Here is a 17,648-nt window from a genome sequence, read left to right on the forward strand (position 1 = left end):
TGCCATGTCTCCCTCAACTGAGCCACAACCTGGTCTCAGTGCTTTCCTCCCGAGCAGCCGCCTCTTCAGATGTGATGGCCGTGGAGCTCAGCACCACTGCTGTCCTCCCTCCGGCCCAGAAACGACCACTGGCTTCACCTCAGAGCCAAGCTCCGACCTGGTCCCCATCTCCCAACACTGCTGCCAGGCCTCTTAGAGAAGGCACAGGGGCCCCGACCCCCAGTCCCTGAAGAGGAATGAAGTTCAAGGCCATGGCCATGATGATGGGCAGCTCTGGGGTAATGGGGGACCTGACTGAGAGGTGCTGCGTTTCAGTCTCCTTTGGGCTGGTAAGACTGCATATTGTCCCCCACCCTTGTCGAAGCTCACACACTCCACAACAGTGATCCAGATGGGGGCAAGGGCTCATGTGACAGAGCTGAGTGGGTTACAAAGAGCAAGCAGCTCTAAGCACCAAAGCCCAGAAGGACAGCAATGTCCAAGGGGTCCCTTCTACAGAACAGGCTCTAATGGGAACCAGCAGCGGGGAACTCTGTCACATTCACACAGGCCTGCGTTCCTGGTGGGCGCCCTGGCCAAGCACCATCATAACCAATGTCCTGGAGGCCCAACAGGGACTGAGGGCACTGAAATCAATGTGGTACCAGGCCCATTCAACCAGAGCCTTGGTTGCCATATAGACCAGCTCCTCATTTACTGATGAGGGGACTGAGACCTGCATGTGACATGGCTCACTCGAGGTGGTAAAAACCAGGACTAGAATTCAGTCCTCCTGATTCATCGTTCAGGGCTCATCCCCTAATACCATAGAGGTGTGACCCCCAGAATGTTCCTCTAGCTTCAGGTAGATGTTTCTTTGCCATCCTGAGTGTGACCAAGATACCATGGGAGTTGTGTTTCTTCTGTGGCCCTGCCCCATGACCCTCCTTCCAGACTGCCACCATTTCTCCAATGACTCCAGTTATAAGCCTGAAATAAGTAAACCATGTGTGTTCATTCCTCATTCACTTCACTTTCTCCGTTTGACTCTCACCCCCACATACAGAGACTTCTGGCCTTCTTCTATTTTTCTCCTCCAAGTTCCTTGCCTGCTTTTGTTTACCTTTATGATTTTTAATTCCTGTGCCTAATTTGAAAAGGTTTTTCCTCCATTATTCCAGGTAAAGTAAAAGGATAAGGTAGTTGTTCTGCGTTGCCCAATGTTCATCTTCCAGCTGAGACCTCACCCCTGCTGGTAAAGTGGGTGTGGTGGGCAGCATAACGCCTCCGCCCAGAGATGTCCACATCACAATCCCTGGAACCTGTGGCTATGTTAGGTTAGCTGGCAAAGGGGAATAAAGGAGCAGACGGAATTAAGTTGCTTATCAATTGACCTGAAAATAGGGAGAGTATCCTGGATTATCCAGGTGGGCCCAACTTAATTGCAAGGGTCCATAAAATGGGCGTGGGGGGTGGGGCAGGAGGTCAGAGTGATGCAATGTGAGGAGGACTTGATCCGCTGTTGCTGGTTTTGAAGACAGAAGGGAGCTATGAGTGAAGGAATTCGGTCAGCCTCTAGATGCTGGGAAAGACAGGGAAATATTCTCCTTGAGAGCCTCCACGAAGGACCACTGCCCTGCAGATATGGTATTTTAGCCCAGTGAGACCCTGACAGACTTCTGCCTTTCAGAACTGGAAGATAATAAGTGTGTGTTGTTTTAAACCACTAAGTTTGTGGCAATTTGTTACAGCAACAACAGGAAACTAATAGAGTGGGTCAAACTGCTTCAGTATGCTCACTCTTCTTCTTGCCCCCACACTAGACACCCAGCCATCCTCCTTGATCCAGTCTTTTGACTGTTCCCTCAAACCCTGTTAAGTACCTGCCCAAGCCCACTTCCATGGCTAGGCTGCTCTTCGAACACCCAGAGCTCAGGGATGTAAAGCCGCTGCCTCCTCCCCAACCTCTGGAACACTTGGGATAGTGAACTGTAATTTTCTGTTTACACATTTGTCTCCCACACAGACTTTGAGTTCCTCTCAAGCAAGTCAGGTGTGTCTTCTAGCTCCACCTAGCACTGTGCTAGGTGCTTAAGTAGAGAAAGTGCTTAGGAAATGCTGCTGGATAAGTAAGTGAATGACTTCTAGCCTCTACATGCCAAGTTCCAACAGATGAGCTACCAGACCATTCTAAGGAACGATAGAAATAAAGCTCCTCCCCACCCTTCTATATATCTCCACCATGGAATACTCTCCTTTGCATCTATGGAAAGCCTGTTCTGTTTCTCTTCCAAAAACAGTGCCTTTTCTGTAGCCATTCATGTGACACAGAGGAGGTAGAACAAAGGGGATATTGTCAGAGTAGAGCTAAACCAATGATCTGAAAAAAATGAACTGATTAATGATCAGCTCAGGTATGGTCCTTGGCAAAAGCACTCCATCTCAGAGTTACCTGAAGCAAAATCAGCTATGATCAGGTCTGAAGGAGCTGGAGGGAAGGCAGGAAGAAGCAAGAGCTATTATCTCCCACCTCCTATATTTTCCCCACCCCAACTCATCCTTCATATATCCCCATTTACCTTTCCAAAAGTGGATCATGCCAATTTCCTACTGGCTTCCCAGGGTCTAGAGGATAAAGTTTGAAATTGGCAAGCAAGGCCCATGACATATGGGGCTCAGATCCCTTTCCAACCTCATCACCTCCAAAGTCCATTAAGCACTGTCACATTGAACTACTTCCACTCTCCCAGCCTTGCCCTGCTGGGTCCCATCTCTAGGCCTTATCTTAAACCAATAAATCCATACAACTGGTTTGTTCTCTCCACTTGTCCTGATCCCCAACCAATGAAAATTCCTCAAGACCCATCTCAGATGCCATCTCCTTCAGGAAGCCTTCTCTAATCTCCTTCCTAAGGAATTCATTACTCTCTAAGCTATTCATCCTGGGGAAATTGGACTCTTATTTCTTACTATAAGGACTTCCCTGTCTTGTCCCCAGTATGGCAGGTATGAATCTCATATTCAAATGTAGGCGTGTACATGAAATAGCACATTTCCTTAATTGTGATAAATCACTTCCAGTTCACCTTCCCTCATCCTCTCCTGCTGGGATGCTTCAAGTTTTGAGGACTCACATGATACTACAAGCTTGGTGGAAGGCCCTCCAGAGAAGTGAATGTGTAAGCAGTAACCTGTTTGAGTGGTTCCTCAGGTCTGGGGCTCTTGATCATTCCCTGTCACAGCTGGGACTTGGGACTGTCTCTTGTGGTGGCAGTCAGAGCCCTTCTTTCACCTTGCCTGGAAGGGGAAACCCAGCCCTGGCTGTCCCAGGCCCCCAGACTTTTCTCTGCCTCCTATCAGAAGAACTCTCCACTCCTAGCTTCCTACTCTCCACTCCTAGCTTCCTGCCCTCCACTCATTGCATATTCCCACAAGCTCCATCCTCTTCCTTGACCCTTCACAATAGATTTTTATAGCCCATTATACCCAAAGTTAATTCCTAGCAACAGAAACACTAGCACTTTCCTAGAAGGAAGGACGCATTTACTCTTCAGACTCTCCTGGGAGGTAAGGAGAACTATTTTCATTCCATCCTTCTTGCACAACTAGAACTGAAAGAAAAACAGAAACAGTTAAATTTCCACCAAGTCACCCAATGTCTTCACACAGTAGGTGCTCAATAAAAGTTTTCTGAACATAATAGCCTCTCATTTCAACATCTTTGCCAGGCTGTTTTTGGCTGCGAAGGAGCCCGAACACCCATCAGACCCCTTGCTAGGCAGAACCCTGCAAACACGGAAAGACTACAAGTCCCAGGCTGCCTTGCGGGTGGCGTCACGCGCCGCGAGGCCCTGCGAGGAGACGTGGCAGAGCGTGGCGCGTCCGAACCGGACGGGAAAGCCCAGGGTGGTGGCCGTGGCGGGAGGGTCGGAGCCATGGCGGCCAGGATGGCGGGTGGGGGGCGCTGGGAGGTAGTGAAGAAGGGGCGGCGGCCTGGGGCCGGCGGCAGTGGTAAAGGCGGCGGAGGGGACCGCCGGGCGCTCGGGGAGGCGAATGGAGTGTGGAAGTACGACTTGACCCGTGAGTACCCACCGGGCCCGCCGCCGGCCCCGGGCCTGCACCCCCAGGTTGTAGCGAGCAGCCACCGGAGCCCAGAGGGTCACAATACCCCTGGGCTTCTCGAGGCGCGAGCTCTTCAGCCGTTTGGTACCTCCCAGTTGAGCCGGCACTACGCCGGCGTTGTCTCTCTTGAGCCTCTCAAGAGGTAGACGCCGCGAGGGAGGTCGCTGTCCTTACCTCGCAGATGAGTAAACTGAGGCTCCCCGAAGTTAGATGCCTTTCCCAGGACCATATATCAGAGGGATCCGGGATTCTGGTCTTTGGACGCTCCGCTGACTGTACACACGCCCTACCAGCTGTTCCCGGGCCCTAGCCTGGCCTCTCCTTGCAGATGTCCGAAAGCTAGGGAGAGACATCCTAGTGCATCCTACATGGTGTCCTCTCCATAAGTAACCAGCAGGTCGGGGATGGGGATGAGGACTGGGACACACTAGGCCCTGCAGTGAGAGAAATGACCCACCACACACTCTCCACATTCACCAAGTATTATTCTAAGTGGTGCCTTTTTCCTCGAAGCATCCTGAAAGAGTGGAGAAATCTTGCCACTTGTTGATTATAGAGTTGTCACATCTGAACCAAGAGGAATTGAGATAGAACCAAGACGGGAAAATCCTGACCTCCCAGACTGGTAGCCATTCAACAAAGTAGCCAGCCCTCTGTGCCCAACTCCTCCAGTTCTCACATACTCTGATTTCCTAATGAAGAAATGCCTCATCTCTGTGAAAGCCCATGAACTCAAGAGCTGTGATGATTGAAAGAATCAACCAGGAGGGCTCCCTGCCCGGCTTCTTAAGCAGAACAGCAAGAAGGGGCTTTGAGGCAGGCTCCTCAGGGGAAGGGACCACTACTCCTCTGAGGCCCTCCTGACTCAAGGCAGGCCCCCTTTCTCTGCCTGTCATCACCCCAGCTCCAATCCAGACGACAAGCACTCTGTACGAGCGGGGCTTTGAGAAAATCATGAAGCGGCAGAATAAGGAGCAGGTTCCACCCCCTGCTGTGGAGCCTAAAAAACCGGGAAACAAGAAACAGACTAAGAAGGTAGCGACCCTCGCCAACCAGAACCAGAAGCAAGGCCGCTTTCGCAGCCTGGAGGAGGCACTGAAAGCTGTGAGTGTGCCCTAGACTTTAGGCAGGGAAAGAATGTTGACATGAGGTGTAGAGAAAGGGAAAGGAGCGGGAGGGGGACGGGCCTGTGGAATGTGGGACACTGCTGGTTGAGAGGAGGCATTCAGGAGAGGATGGAAACCCCAAGGGATACAGTGTTTGCACTCTGGATAGAAAAGAAATAAATTCATAGAGAAACAGATTAGTGAGAGGAGAGCCTTGAAAATCCAGGGATACCAGAGAGGGTTTAAAGATACCCTTGTGGTTCCTCCTACCACGGAAGGAGTGATCTTTCATTTTCCACCTTACCTCCTATTTTTCCCCTTGAACATGTGAAGAGTCCATCAATATTAGGCCTTGAGATCAGCAGGTACACCTGTCCTAGTCTCTAAAACCTGGCATTCTACATACTTACATTTAAAAGTAGAAGTCATTTGTTCTTCCTAGTTCAGCCATTTTCCCGCTTCTGCCCCATTACCCTACACCCACAACTCACCATGAGGGGCCTGTGTTCCTGGCAGCTGGACATGGCAGCTCTGCAGAGGGAACTGGACAAGAGCCAGAGCGTGTTCTCTGGGAACCCATCCGTGTGGCTGAAGGACCTGGCCAGCTATCTCAACTACAAGCTCCAAGTACCTCCAAGTGAACCCACACTAAGCCAGCATACTCACGGTCAGTTCTCCCAACTCCCTCAAGCTCAGACAAGTTCAAGAAAATTGTGAAAGGGCTGTATGTAAGCACTTCACTTAGTGACTGAGTCCAGTGTCCCCTACTGCTTTGATTTACATGGGTGATTTGCCTATTGTCAAATCATCATGGCTTGAAAGTTTCTGGGCCTCATTGAAATAAGGAGGATGCCAGCCACAGTGCAGTGACCTGTGCCTCCACCTACAGTTCTCAGGGAGCAAATCAGAGCTGGCAGAGGCTCCAGGTCGTGGCACTCACGGGAGGCCTGTCGGCCCCAGATTATCCCTACAGCTTGGTGAGCCGGGAGCTGCGTGGGATCATCCGAGGGCTACTGGCGAAGGCAGCAGGGTGCCTGGAGCTCTTTTTTGACCACTGTCTGTTCACCATGCTACAGGAACTGGATAAGACACCAGGTGAGAGGGGCCTGTGAGGAATAGCCCAGCCCCGTCTTGGGAGCCTACTCCCTTTTTCCTGCTTCCAGAGTGGCTAGATGGTTCTGTTTCCAGTAGAGAAACATGCTAATTCCAATACTCTGGGAAAGGGAGGAGAAAGTTAGGACTTCCTGGGCCTGAGTTCTGGGCTCTCAGCTGCCAAAAGGGAGACTACAGTTTGGGATGTAGGTCTGAGAACATACATCTCTCTAGGGGAGTCACTACATGGTTACCGCATCTGTATCCAGGCCATTCTGCAAGACAAACCCAAGATTGCCACCACGAACCTGGGCAAGGTGAGCTCAGGGTTGTTGTGGGGACATTAGGAGGCTGGGACTGAGGAACTGGGAAGAATCTACACTGTTAGACTCAATTAAGGGATAGTGGGAGACCTTCTGAGACCAGTAATAACAGCTAACACCGTTAGCGCTTACTGTATCTACTTTGTATATATGTGAGGCAGGTACTGCTGTTATTCCCGTTTTATAGATGAGAAGATTGAGCCACAGAGGGGTTCAGTAACTTTCCTAGAGTTGGTCAACTAGTAAGTGGAAAATATGGGTGAAGGCCACAGCGGTGCCAGAGCCTGTGCTCTGAGTCACTCCACCACACTCCCGTACTGCTCCACTGTCCTGCCTATCCCTCCTCTCCAAGCTGGCATCTCTCTTCCTCCCTGGCTTTCGGGGTGCTCCTAGTGCTTTGCCCTTTCCCACCCTGCCTCCCTCACCGGTCTCCTCAGTTCCTGGAACTGCTGAGGTCCCACCAGAGCCGACCAGCGAAGTGTCTGACCATCATGTGGGCCCTGGGTCAAGCAGGTTTTGCGAACCTCACCGAGGGACTGAAAGGTAATGAGGAAGTGGGGAAGAAAGAAGGATGGTTTGGGAACCAGAAAGCTCCTCTTTAATGTCCCCAGTGGGTTCAATCCTGAGGCTTCCTCCCTGACCTTTGCAGTGTGGCTGGGGATCATGCTGCCTGTGCTGGGCATCAAGTCTCTGTCTCCTTTCGCCATTGCCTACCTAGATCGGCTGCTCCTGTGAGTGATGGCAGTGCCAGGGGCAGGGAGAAGTGCGGATCAGCAAGGGGAAGGCCCAGGGTGTTGGCAGGTGGCTATTTCAGCAAAATGGGATGCTGTGATCCTGGTTTCCTTAGATAGGAGGAAAATCAAGACCAGCTCCTTCCAACTCAGGATGTGAATGGTCAAGAAGGAAAGAGAGAGAGCCCTTAAGGGGTGGGGAATGGGGTAGAGTTTATGTCCTTTTTCCTAGATGATGTTCTCAGCTGGGACCGTGGTCTGGGTAGGTGGTCCCTAGTAAGCCTGTTTCTTTCTTCCTCCATAGGATGCACCCCAACCTCACCAAGGGCTTTGGCATGATTGGCCCCAAGGACTTCTTCCCACTTCTGGACTTTGCCTATATGCCCAACAACTCCCTGACTCCCAGGTAGGAATGCCCTGGGGCACAACCTGCTGTGAAGGATCCCAGCAGAGGGTTAGTAGGAGACAGTATGGCCCTATCCCTTCTCCTCCAGCCACCCTAGGTCTGAGATTATCAGCCTGCAAGTTCAAGGGGCCAGGGAACCCCTGCAATTATATGGCCCTTAAGTGTGATTGGCATATGGGCTTTTTCCTGGGGAGAGAACCCATGACTCGAAGCAAATTTTCCAAGGAGTCTGTGGGTCTAGAAAGATTCAGAACTATTGCAAGGTCTTTAGTGACTCCCCACCCGTCAGGCAGGGTACAGACTCTGAGGCAGGCAGAAGGGACACAGGGCACAGGTCCATTCAGAGTCTGTGCCTGACTCTGCTCTCAACCCCCTACAGCCTGCAGGAGCAGCTGTGTCAGCTCTACCCACGGCTCAAGGTGCTAGCATTTGGAGCAAAGCCAGAATCCACCCTGCATACCTACTTCCCCTCCTTCCTGTCCAGAGCCACTCCCAGCTGCCCTCCAGAGATGAAAAAAGAGGTGAGGAAATGGTGGGAGCTCCTTTTTCCTTCCCAGGAGTCTGCTGCATCAGTCCCTGTATGCTGACAAAGGCCCTGCTTCAGGGAGCCCACTTCCAGGGCATCCCCTTAGCTCACTCCTGACAGCTGCCTGCCCTGCTACCTCATTCTCTGCCCTCAGAGTTAGATGGAGTTGAAACAGCACATTCAGGTCTGACCAGTCTCTGATGTCCTGCCCCTTGCAGACAAGTGAACTTTGAGCTCAGGAGCCCCAGCCTCCCCCTTTATAGCCTCTTGGAGGTTTCTGGGGCCTGGGCACAATTTCTCCATCCCTTAGGGTGGACTTGTTACCAGGGTGGCCTCACTTAGAAGAGGGGGATTGCCTCCCAGTACTCTCCCTGCCACCAGCTCCATGCCCAGCAGTCTCTCCCTTCTCCTGTCCCCTGTGCAGCTCCTGAGCAGCCTGACTGAGTGCCTGACGGTGGACCCCCTCAGCACCAGCGTCTGGAGGCAGCTGTACCCCAAACATCTGTCACAGTCCAGGCAGGTGGCAGTGAGGGGGGTCACCTGCCTCTTAGCCACACAGAGAGGCCTTAATTCATGCTTCCTGGTGTGTCCCTGTCCTAGAGGAGAAGAGGAACATTTGTCACTGTTGTTCAGGCTCATGCCTCTCAAGTTTAGTGGGAACGTTGCTGGGAGGCCTCTAGGGAGCAGCTCCTCTGTGGGTGGGATGTGGAGTCTTTCAGCCTGAAGGAGTGGGGGGCCTCGTGGAGGGCAGGAGGGTGGGAGGGGCCAAGCGGGCCCCCTGATTGGAAAGGGTTGTGCTTTTCCCACAGTCTGCTGCTGGAGCACTTGCTCAGGTCCTGGGAGCAGATTCCCAAGAAGGTGAGGACATGGCAGGCTGAGCCTCATCTGGGTTCTGGGTTCGTACCCCTCAGCCACTGGCCCCCCTTTCTGAGAAGGTGCTCTGTTAGCGCATCTGGCATGGAAAGGAAGCAGACTGGAATCTCAGGGTTTCCTCCCGGGCCAAATCTTATGTTCTCAGCCCAGACTTTTCTTGTCCTATAGACGCAGAAGTCTTTGCAAGAAACCATTCAGTTCTTCAAGCTTACCAACCAGGAGCTGCTAAGGAAGGGCAGCTGCAGCAACCAGGAGGTCACCACCTGTGACGTGGCCTGCAAGGTGCCAGTGCGCAGCCCTCCCTAACACACCGTTCTGCATCTGTCTCGGCACACCCTAGGCTGGGCCGGTATCACATTCCTGCCCTGCTTGTCCCTGGAGCTCCTACTACCTCTGGGGCAATGTGAGGGCCTGATCCTTTTCCTGGAAGGCCTAGCCTGAGGCCTGCCTTAGGAGGCAGGGACCAGCCCCTCTCCCTTCTGACCGCTGCTCCCTACCCTTTCTCCTTCTAGAGGCTGTTGCAGCAGGCGCGGGGCTTCCGGCTGCCCTGGACACGGCTACTCCTGTTGGTGCTGGTCTTTGCCATAGGTTTCCTGTGCCACGACTTCCGGTCACACGGCTCTTTCCAAGGTGAGCAGGGATTGACAGGCGAGGGAGACACCACAGGGCTCTCCATGGGGCCTCTGTGGGGACACAGAGCTGGGTGTAGCACTCCCCAGTCCCAGCATACGCCACGAGACAAACACTTTTCAGACAGGTTTTTCTGTCCACAACTATGACATTACCAGTTCAGGTCTGACTAGTGCTTTGCAGTATAGAAATGCTTGCATATTCACAGTCCCATTTGAGTAGATTTTATCTCCTTTTTAACCTCTGAGGAAATTGAGACTCAGAAAGATTTACCAGTTAGCATAAGGTCACACCTGGTGAGTAGAATGGCTGACCCTCATACCCAAAGCTTCCTGACACCTCAGTCCAGGGCTCCACCTGGCTGCACCCTTCCTGCTCCCCTGGCTTGCATCCCTCTCTCCAGGCGTGCTCCCGAGCAGACTGGAGCCAGGTCTGCGGCCCCGTAAGCACACTAAGTTCTGCCCTATCCCTTACTTGGCCTGCTCTGGTGCCTGTAGTGTCTGTCTCCCCAGTCCCTGTTCCCCTCACCTCCCAGCTCATCTGAGACTCCCTTTGTTCAGCCTCCCTTTCTGGCCGGTTGCTTCACTCATCTGGTTTTTTGCCTGCTGGCCAACAAGCGTGTATGAGGATCTACTCCTACAGCCTGCAAGGCTACAGGTGAGCACCTCCCAGGGAGGGAAGGGGCAGGTGGGAGAGAAGGCTTGCATATTCCTGTGGTGACAGCATTGACAATCAGTGGGAAGTGATTGTGGTTTTCTTTCCCAAAGCCTCCCTTGCCCCAGCTATTCTTAGGGAGCCAAGCTACATGGGGAAACTCAAGAGACCTCCTTTCTTCTGTCTTCTCCTACAGCTGGCTAGAGGAGACATTGCCAGCCTGGGGCTCCCATCTGCTGACCATGGTGAGGCCCAGCTTACAGCTGGCCTGGACCCACACCAATGCCACAGTCAGCTTCCTTTCTGCCCACTGTGCCTCCCACCTTGCCTGGTTTGGTGACAGCCTCACCAGCCTCTCCCAGAGGGTAAGCCAGAGACAGATCAAAGAAGGGCTGTTTTCGCCAGGGGTTGAGTTCTTGGGAAGGTGCAGCCCCACATGGACTGCATTCCCCAGGCCCTCTAACCCCATCTGTTCTCCACGGTCCAGCTACAGATCCAGTTCCCCGATGCCCTGAACCAGCTGCTCCATTCTCTGAGGGAGCTGCTCCTGTTTCTTTACCAGAATGTCCTGCTGCCCATGTGGCACATGCTGCTTGAGGCCTTGTCCCGGGTGCAGGAGCACTGCCACAAGGCATGCAGGTGAGATCCCCACCCAGGGCTCCAGCCCTGTGGCCCCATGCCCTTCTCCAGGGACAAGCCTTCTCTGTTCAGTCTCTTGCTCTGTCCTGCCCCCTGCTCATCCCCTGGCCACTCTGGGAGCGGGTTGTGGGTCTGCACTGCAGCCCTGTCACTTAACACAGGTGAATACGTATCACCACTTCCCAACCCCGACACATGTTCTGCTTTCCTCCCAGAGGTGAGGTGACCTGGGACTGCCTGAAGACACAGCTCAGTGAGGCTGTCCACTGGACCTGGCTTTGCTTACAGGACATTACAGTGGCTTTCTTGGACTGGGCACTTACCATGATCTCCCAGCAGTAGGCCCTGCTCCCCGTCTGGAACAGACCATCTGAGACTGCTGCGGGATAGCAGGTGGCAGTTCTGCATGGTAGTCTTTGTTACTTGGTGCCTAAGTTCTCTCTCCTAGGCAAGTGGCTGGCTGCCTCTGCCTCAGTTCTTCCATCTTTGGTGGCAACTGAGCCCAGAAGTAGCTCAGCCTCCTACCCATGATTCCGCTGACCACTTCTCTGCCCGATTGCACATAGCTCCCAGCCTCTGACCTTGGGCTGGTGGCCTCTCTCGTCTCCTCTCTTGTCTCCTGCTCTCCACTTCCCTCTCTCTTATTCCTGAAGCCTCAAACAGCTTGTTTCCAAAAATGTGAGACTCCAGCAAGTGGCTTCTGCTTTCTTCTGACAAATGAGTCCTACTCCCAGACCTTAGCCACAGCAGGAAAAAGAAAGGGACCTCCAGAAGAATACAGCACCACAGTGGGCAGTAGGAGCTTCACTTCTGCCCACAGCCTGGGTGTGGCTGTCAGTGGACATGGAGGCCTGGGTGGAAAATGCTCATCTTAGGTCCTTCAAGGCCCTTCAATGCCTCTTCCATCGTATCCCTTCCACTTCCTCACTCTCCATTCCCCTTCAGTGCCGAGAGTCTCTGTCTCAGTATTCAGCCTCTCTCCGCTGCCCACCACCACTGTCTTTATGGAGAGCAGAGCCCAGGTAGTCATGTGCCTTGGGCCCAGGGAACCTTGCAACAGCCTGTTGAGACAGGATGCAGCATGTGGCTCATGGGTATGTCTACTTGGTGGAATAAAGGATACATTTGATTTCTAGCTTTCCTCTGTGCATCTTCATACAGGAATTCTCATAGTTGTGGGCGGAACAACAAAATTTGGGCACCTGCATGTTCTTTGCCCTCTGCACTTCTGGAGGTCATAGCCACTGGCTGTAGTTGAGCCTCTGGCAAGGAAAGCCCACATCCATCATTCTAAAGTTTGGCCTATTGAGGGCTCTAGACACACTCCTCTTGCTCACGTGTTGTCTCACTTGTCCTAGTGATTCCTGTCCCAAGGTTTGCCTTGGTAGCCTGAGTATTTTACGCTTTGAAAAGCAGGGGAGAGTTTCCTAGGGGAATTCTTGGCTGGTGATCAGGGAGTGTCTTCTTCTTTGCCAGGACCTTAATTTATTAATTGGTTTATTTTATAGGCAGTGAGTGAAAGATTTAGAATTCCAAGAGACATACGAGTCAAGGGTTTATCACCAGTCCCTTTTAATTTTTAACTTGGGACTGTAATAAGTCAGCTAACTGCATAGGTTTTCAGTTCTCAACTCAAGTTTCCTTGACTATTTCAAAATACAAGCAGTGCCCACTCCAACTCCAGGGGCTGATTTCTGCTTCCACCATAAACCCCTGAGAGATGTCCAGCAGGGATGAGGGCCAGCCACCACTTTCCTTCTCAGAAACTGCCCTGAGATGCTACTTCAGTAAGATTATAAAGTAGCAAGTATAGAAAAATCTTGACACAAAGCAAAGTCATGAGGACTATAGCATCTCACATTTTTGTTCCCTTTCCTTGTTAGGACATAACCACATTGCCAAGTTGGGCAGAACCCTGCTCTTCTCGTGGCAGTCAGCCATGACTATTTTTCCCAGGAAAAAACCCTGCCTGGCAAAGGACCAAGGTTCAGGACTGCTAGGCAGGACTGCCCAAGGGTCCCGAAACATGTTCCATTGCCTCAGTACTTCCTTACCAATCAGAAACAGATGCACTCAATTCCTAAGAATAGTGAATCCTTGTAACTGGCCTGTATTCAAGGCAAGCTGAAGAAAGGGGGCTGATGTGGGCCTAGATTGGCACCAGCACAGACAAATAAAATGATGACACTCTGTCCTACAGAGACATTGAGTCCAACCAAGGCTGCTGGACTGAATTCTTTTAATCCAGCAACTCAAGAGAATCTCACAAGTGCTTCACTGGTTTCTAATGTGTGTACTTTTTTCCCTTTGGGGTTCATTTAATTTCTGACATATAATCTTAGTGTGCAACATTTTTCCTTTAACTCAGATTAACTCGAGTCTCCACAGCCTCTCACAGGGACACTGACCCCTTAATTAGCTTTATTCGATAGAGTGGTTTGATCTGATACTGGAATTGTCATAATTTTTATTCTGTCAGTAGTCCAACACTGTACTGGCTGGCTGTTAAAGTCAAACCAGACATCCAGATGTTTCATTGTTGCATAACTGTCAACAAACAGAAATCCAAGCTGAGCCAGTGAGTTGAACCAGTGTGGACCGGTGGAGTACACTGACAGTGGGGTTGTTGTAAGAACAGAAATAAACTGACACCTCAAGGATTGTGTCTAGACATTTTAACTTTCCTTTTCACACACAGCTGGAGTTCTACAGATAACATATCATATGTAACTGAAGGGCAGTTTGAATATGGTTATCTCTCACAACTTAGTTATTACCAGTTCTTACAAGGACTCACAAATTATACCACGACTCATTAGGAACACTTCTTTACATTTCTCTAAGTCTTAAAGCATGGTTTTGGTTTCCTCTGGCTACTTGTACCCAGCACACAGCTTCAGCTTTACAGCAGGGCAGCTTTCTGGGGAGCCCGACTTAGTATGGATAGATAATGTTGCTGGACTCACCTGCGGCATTGCCCGTCCATTCTGAATGCCACCACTCTTAGAATGGAGTGTTCCACAGAGATGGGCATGCCTGCCCTGCCCTATTCCAGAATGACTCAGTTGTTCGATTACACAGAAATTTCCATGGTTGGATGACCTCTGAGTATTTTAATATACCTTATCTCTCCTAAAGGAGTTTGGATTTAAGTGAACACTTAAAGTGATTTCATCCTTTTTCTACATAATCTTCATGGTTCTGCTCCCAAAAGGACTTGAAGGGACAGAGGACCTTGCATTTCCCTACACGGCATTCCGTTTTTAGTTTCATTGTCCAGACTTGAGGTGTAAGAAGGAATTTGGGGGCAGGCAGGGGGAGCTTTCACCTTTCAGGGTATGAGTGAATATTAATTGAATAGTGAATATTCTCCCTATTAATAAAAACATTGAATTCAGACACATGTCTTGCTATAATTTTTCACTATGTTAGCACAGAAGTTACTGATTTTTTAATAAATTTTATTTTTTACAGCAGTTTTAAGTTCACATCAAAACTGTGCAAGTACACTCCCTTTGCTCTATACTTGTACAACTTCCCCCACTGCCAACATCAGTGACCCTATGCTGACATGTCATGATCACCTGAAGTCTATAGTTTACATTAATCAGACTTTGTATGACTTCAATCTTTTAATATTTATCAAGACTTGTTACCTAACGTGCACTATTCTGGAGAATGTTCCATGTATACACTTGGGAAGAATGTGTATTCTGCTGCTGTTAGGCGGAATGTTCTGTGTAGGTGTGTTTGGTCTAGTTGATACGTTCATCAAGGCTCCACTTCTTTACTGAGCTTACATAAATACATTCTTAATGTTAAAGAACTCTTACAAGTCAGTAAGAAAAGCACTAAACAACAATAAAAATACGGGTAAAAGACAATTCATAAAGGAAATGCAAATGAACAATAGACTTGGAAAAAGAAAAGTTCATTTCATTGGTGAAGAAGTACAAATTTAAAATAAGATGCTACTTACTGTTGCCTATCATGTTAACAAAGGTTTTTTTGTTTTGTTTTTTGTTTTTGTTTTTTTTTTTGTTTGTTTTTTTAAGTGATGCTATGCTCAGTGAATGCTATGATAGAAATTGGTATAATGTTTCTGGGAAGTAATCTGGTAATATTTATCAAAAGCCTTAAAAGTTTCATACTGTTTAACCAAGTAATTCCACTCCTATGATTGTATTCTAGAGAATAGAGAAGTAAACAGAAATAGGACAAAGATTTATATGCAAGAAGATTTATTGTAGCAGTAATAATAGTGAAAATTTGGATTTAAACTGTCCAACAATAAGATGAATATTTCAATAAATTTTGGTAAAAAGTAAAAGATGGCAAATGGCTATTCAAATTGTGATTTCAAAGAATCTTTAATGTCATAGGAAAATGCTTATTAATTGAGTTCACTTTATTGAAACATCAGCTATAATAAAAAAATACAAAAAGTGTTGGCAAGGATCTGGAGAAACTGGAACCCTCTGACATTGGTGGTGGTAATGTAAATTTGTTCAACTGCTGTGGAAAAGTTTGGTGGTTCCTCAAAGAGTTAAACATATAATTAGCATAGAACTCAGCAATTCCATTTCTAGGAATATACCCAAGAGAAATGAAAACGTGTATCTACACACTTTAACACAAATGTTTATAGCAGTATTATTCATTGAAGTCAAAATGTGGAAATAGGCCAAACATCTATCAACAGAAGAATGGATAAACAAAGGAATGGAATATTATGTAGCAGTAAAAAGGGATGAAGTACTGATACATGCTACAATTTGGATGAAGCTCGAAAACATTATGATAAATAAAAGAAATCAGATACAAAATCAGATACATATTTTAAGAGTTCCTTTATATGAAGTCTCCAGAATAGGCAAATCCGTAGAGACAGAAAGCAGATTAGTTGTTGCCAGGGGCTGGGGGATGTGGGGGTGGGAGTGATTACTTACAGGGTACAGAGTGTTCTAGGGTGATTTTTTTTTAAGTTTCGAAACTAGAGAGACGTAATCGTTTATACAACATTGTGAATGCACTAAATGCCACTGAATTGTTCATACTTTAGTTAACTGTGTTATGTGACTTTCACTCAAAACAAACAAACAAACAAAAACAATTAAATATGTTCTTCTACCCCTGACTCCCTCAAGAAAGAGGAGTGAGATAGCGAGCGCGCTAAACGCCGCTCCAAGAAAACTATACCAAGCTAACGCTCTCGCACACATGGTAGCATTTGCAGCAGCAGAAATGAAGTTAAATGAAGAAATAAATGGGAAGATGTTAACCTCCTGCTTTGTGGATGGACGCAATTGTGAATGAACCCCGTTCTGTGACAACAGAAAACAGATTTAAAGCTCAGCCTGAAATAACAAACAAAGCTCAGGCTGAGAAAACCCATAAAACGTTGGAGCTTCAAGGGGCTTGAATCCCCTGTCCGATCTGGATTTGCCCAGGGCGACTGTGACTCCAGGTAGCGCAGGAGGTTGCCGCAGAGCTGGCAATGGAGACTAGGCGTCCCCGCACACCCACCCCGCCACACTGCGAGGCAAAGCTCCATAGACAAGTTGGGTTTTAGGCTTTTTGTTGTTGTTGTTTTAAAACCCCGGGAGATTTCGTAGGCAAAGTATTGTCGACTGGCATGCCAGGCGCCTGGAAAGAGAGATGCAGGTGTGAGGCGGGCAGAGCGGAGGCCGAGTGGATGCCAGCTGCCGGGACTCTCCGCCCGGTCCAGGGCCCCGCCCGCAGTCGCTAATCCGGGGCAACCCGCGCCCTGCGCCTCCCGGCCCGCCTCCAGGAGCTCGGTGGTTTGTATCTTTCTTGTTCGTAGGAGGAAGAGATCCTGACAAAGTATGGGTTAATTAAATAAATGAATGTCCTTCACATCAGGAGGGCAGTAGGATTTTATTGGCGCCCCTGGAGATGACGGAGGGAAATGTGGAGCAGAGATAGAGAATAAGCCGTCCGCCTTGCAAACCGGCATGCGCTTGGCGATTGTAGAGCTCGTGTGCGTACCGGCCCCGCTGGAGAAACGCGGCCCAGAGTTAGCCTTGTGGGCCGTCTCTAAGCGTCCGCCTTTCCTGTAGCCACGGCGGGTGGAGGTTGTGGGTATAGTTTTGTAAAAAGCAAGGAAACAGAAGAGAAGTTTATTGCCCGTGTTTCCCTCCACCAGGGCTGGAAAGTGGATCTTTTGGCAGCATCATTTGCTCTCACTTCTGTCTCCGGCTTCCTCTGTTCTTGGTAGACTGGAGGAACTCCGCTCAGGCGAGCTCCTTTTGAAGATGGAGACCAGGAGTCCCCCAAATTACTGAGACCCTGGAATAGTACGGCCTCAGTAAGTATTAGAGGGCAGTCTCCGAGCTGTTAAAAAGCCGGAGCCTTCGATAGCTCAGTTGGTAGAGCGGAGGACTGTAGTGTACTAAATGTTGGCAATCCTTAGGTCGCTGGTTCGATTCCGGCTCGAAGGACTTCGCGTGAAATTTTTAACCTTCCTCCCTTTCATGGGAGGAAAGCTTTACAACGAAAGTCCATTGTTAATTTGCATGAGCACCGCCAATGTTCCGTGAAACACAT

At 49.6% G+C, this 17,648-nt stretch overlaps 1 protein-coding gene and 1 non-coding gene across 3 annotated transcripts; both read left to right on the forward strand.

Annotated features, from left to right (window-relative positions):
• Nucleotides 1–3,855: 3,855 nt before the first annotated feature.
• On the forward strand, nucleotides 3,856–14,480 carry TMEM214 (transmembrane protein 214). 2 transcript variants are annotated; one of them, XM_032497219.1, is made up of 17 exons: nucleotides 3,856–4,059; nucleotides 4,976–5,205; nucleotides 5,724–5,874; nucleotides 6,168–6,302; nucleotides 6,534–6,616; nucleotides 7,060–7,165; nucleotides 7,272–7,353; nucleotides 7,658–7,759; nucleotides 8,139–8,280; nucleotides 8,710–8,801; nucleotides 9,095–9,143; nucleotides 9,327–9,440; nucleotides 9,671–9,788; nucleotides 10,349–10,445; nucleotides 10,639–10,807; nucleotides 10,930–11,081; nucleotides 11,297–14,480. In XM_032497219.1, the coding sequence occupies exons 1-17, from the start codon at nucleotides 3,915–3,917 to the stop codon at nucleotides 11,421–11,423; spliced, it is 2,094 nt and encodes a 697-aa protein (XP_032353110.1). In that variant the 5' UTR covers nucleotides 3,856–3,914; the 3' UTR covers nucleotides 11,424–14,480. The 2 variants fall into 2 exon arrangements, with proteins under 2 accessions (XP_032353110.1, XP_032353111.1); XM_032497220.1 differs by having other exon boundaries at nucleotides 3,858–4,059; nucleotides 5,006–5,205.
• Nucleotides 14,481–17,452: 2,972 nt separating this feature from the next.
• On the forward strand, nucleotides 17,453–17,542 carry TRNAY-GUA. The gene is given in 2 exon segments: nucleotides 17,453–17,489; nucleotides 17,507–17,542. It is a non-coding gene; the product is annotated as a tRNA-Tyr (tRNA).
• The last annotated feature ends 106 nt before the right edge of the window (nucleotides 17,543–17,648 follow it).

This window comes from Camelus ferus, chromosome 15 (assembly GCF_009834535.1).
Source record: "Camelus ferus isolate YT-003-E chromosome 15, BCGSAC_Cfer_1.0, whole genome shotgun sequence".
In the NCBI taxonomy this organism is placed as follows: Eukaryota; Metazoa; Chordata; class Mammalia; order Artiodactyla; family Camelidae; genus Camelus; species Camelus ferus.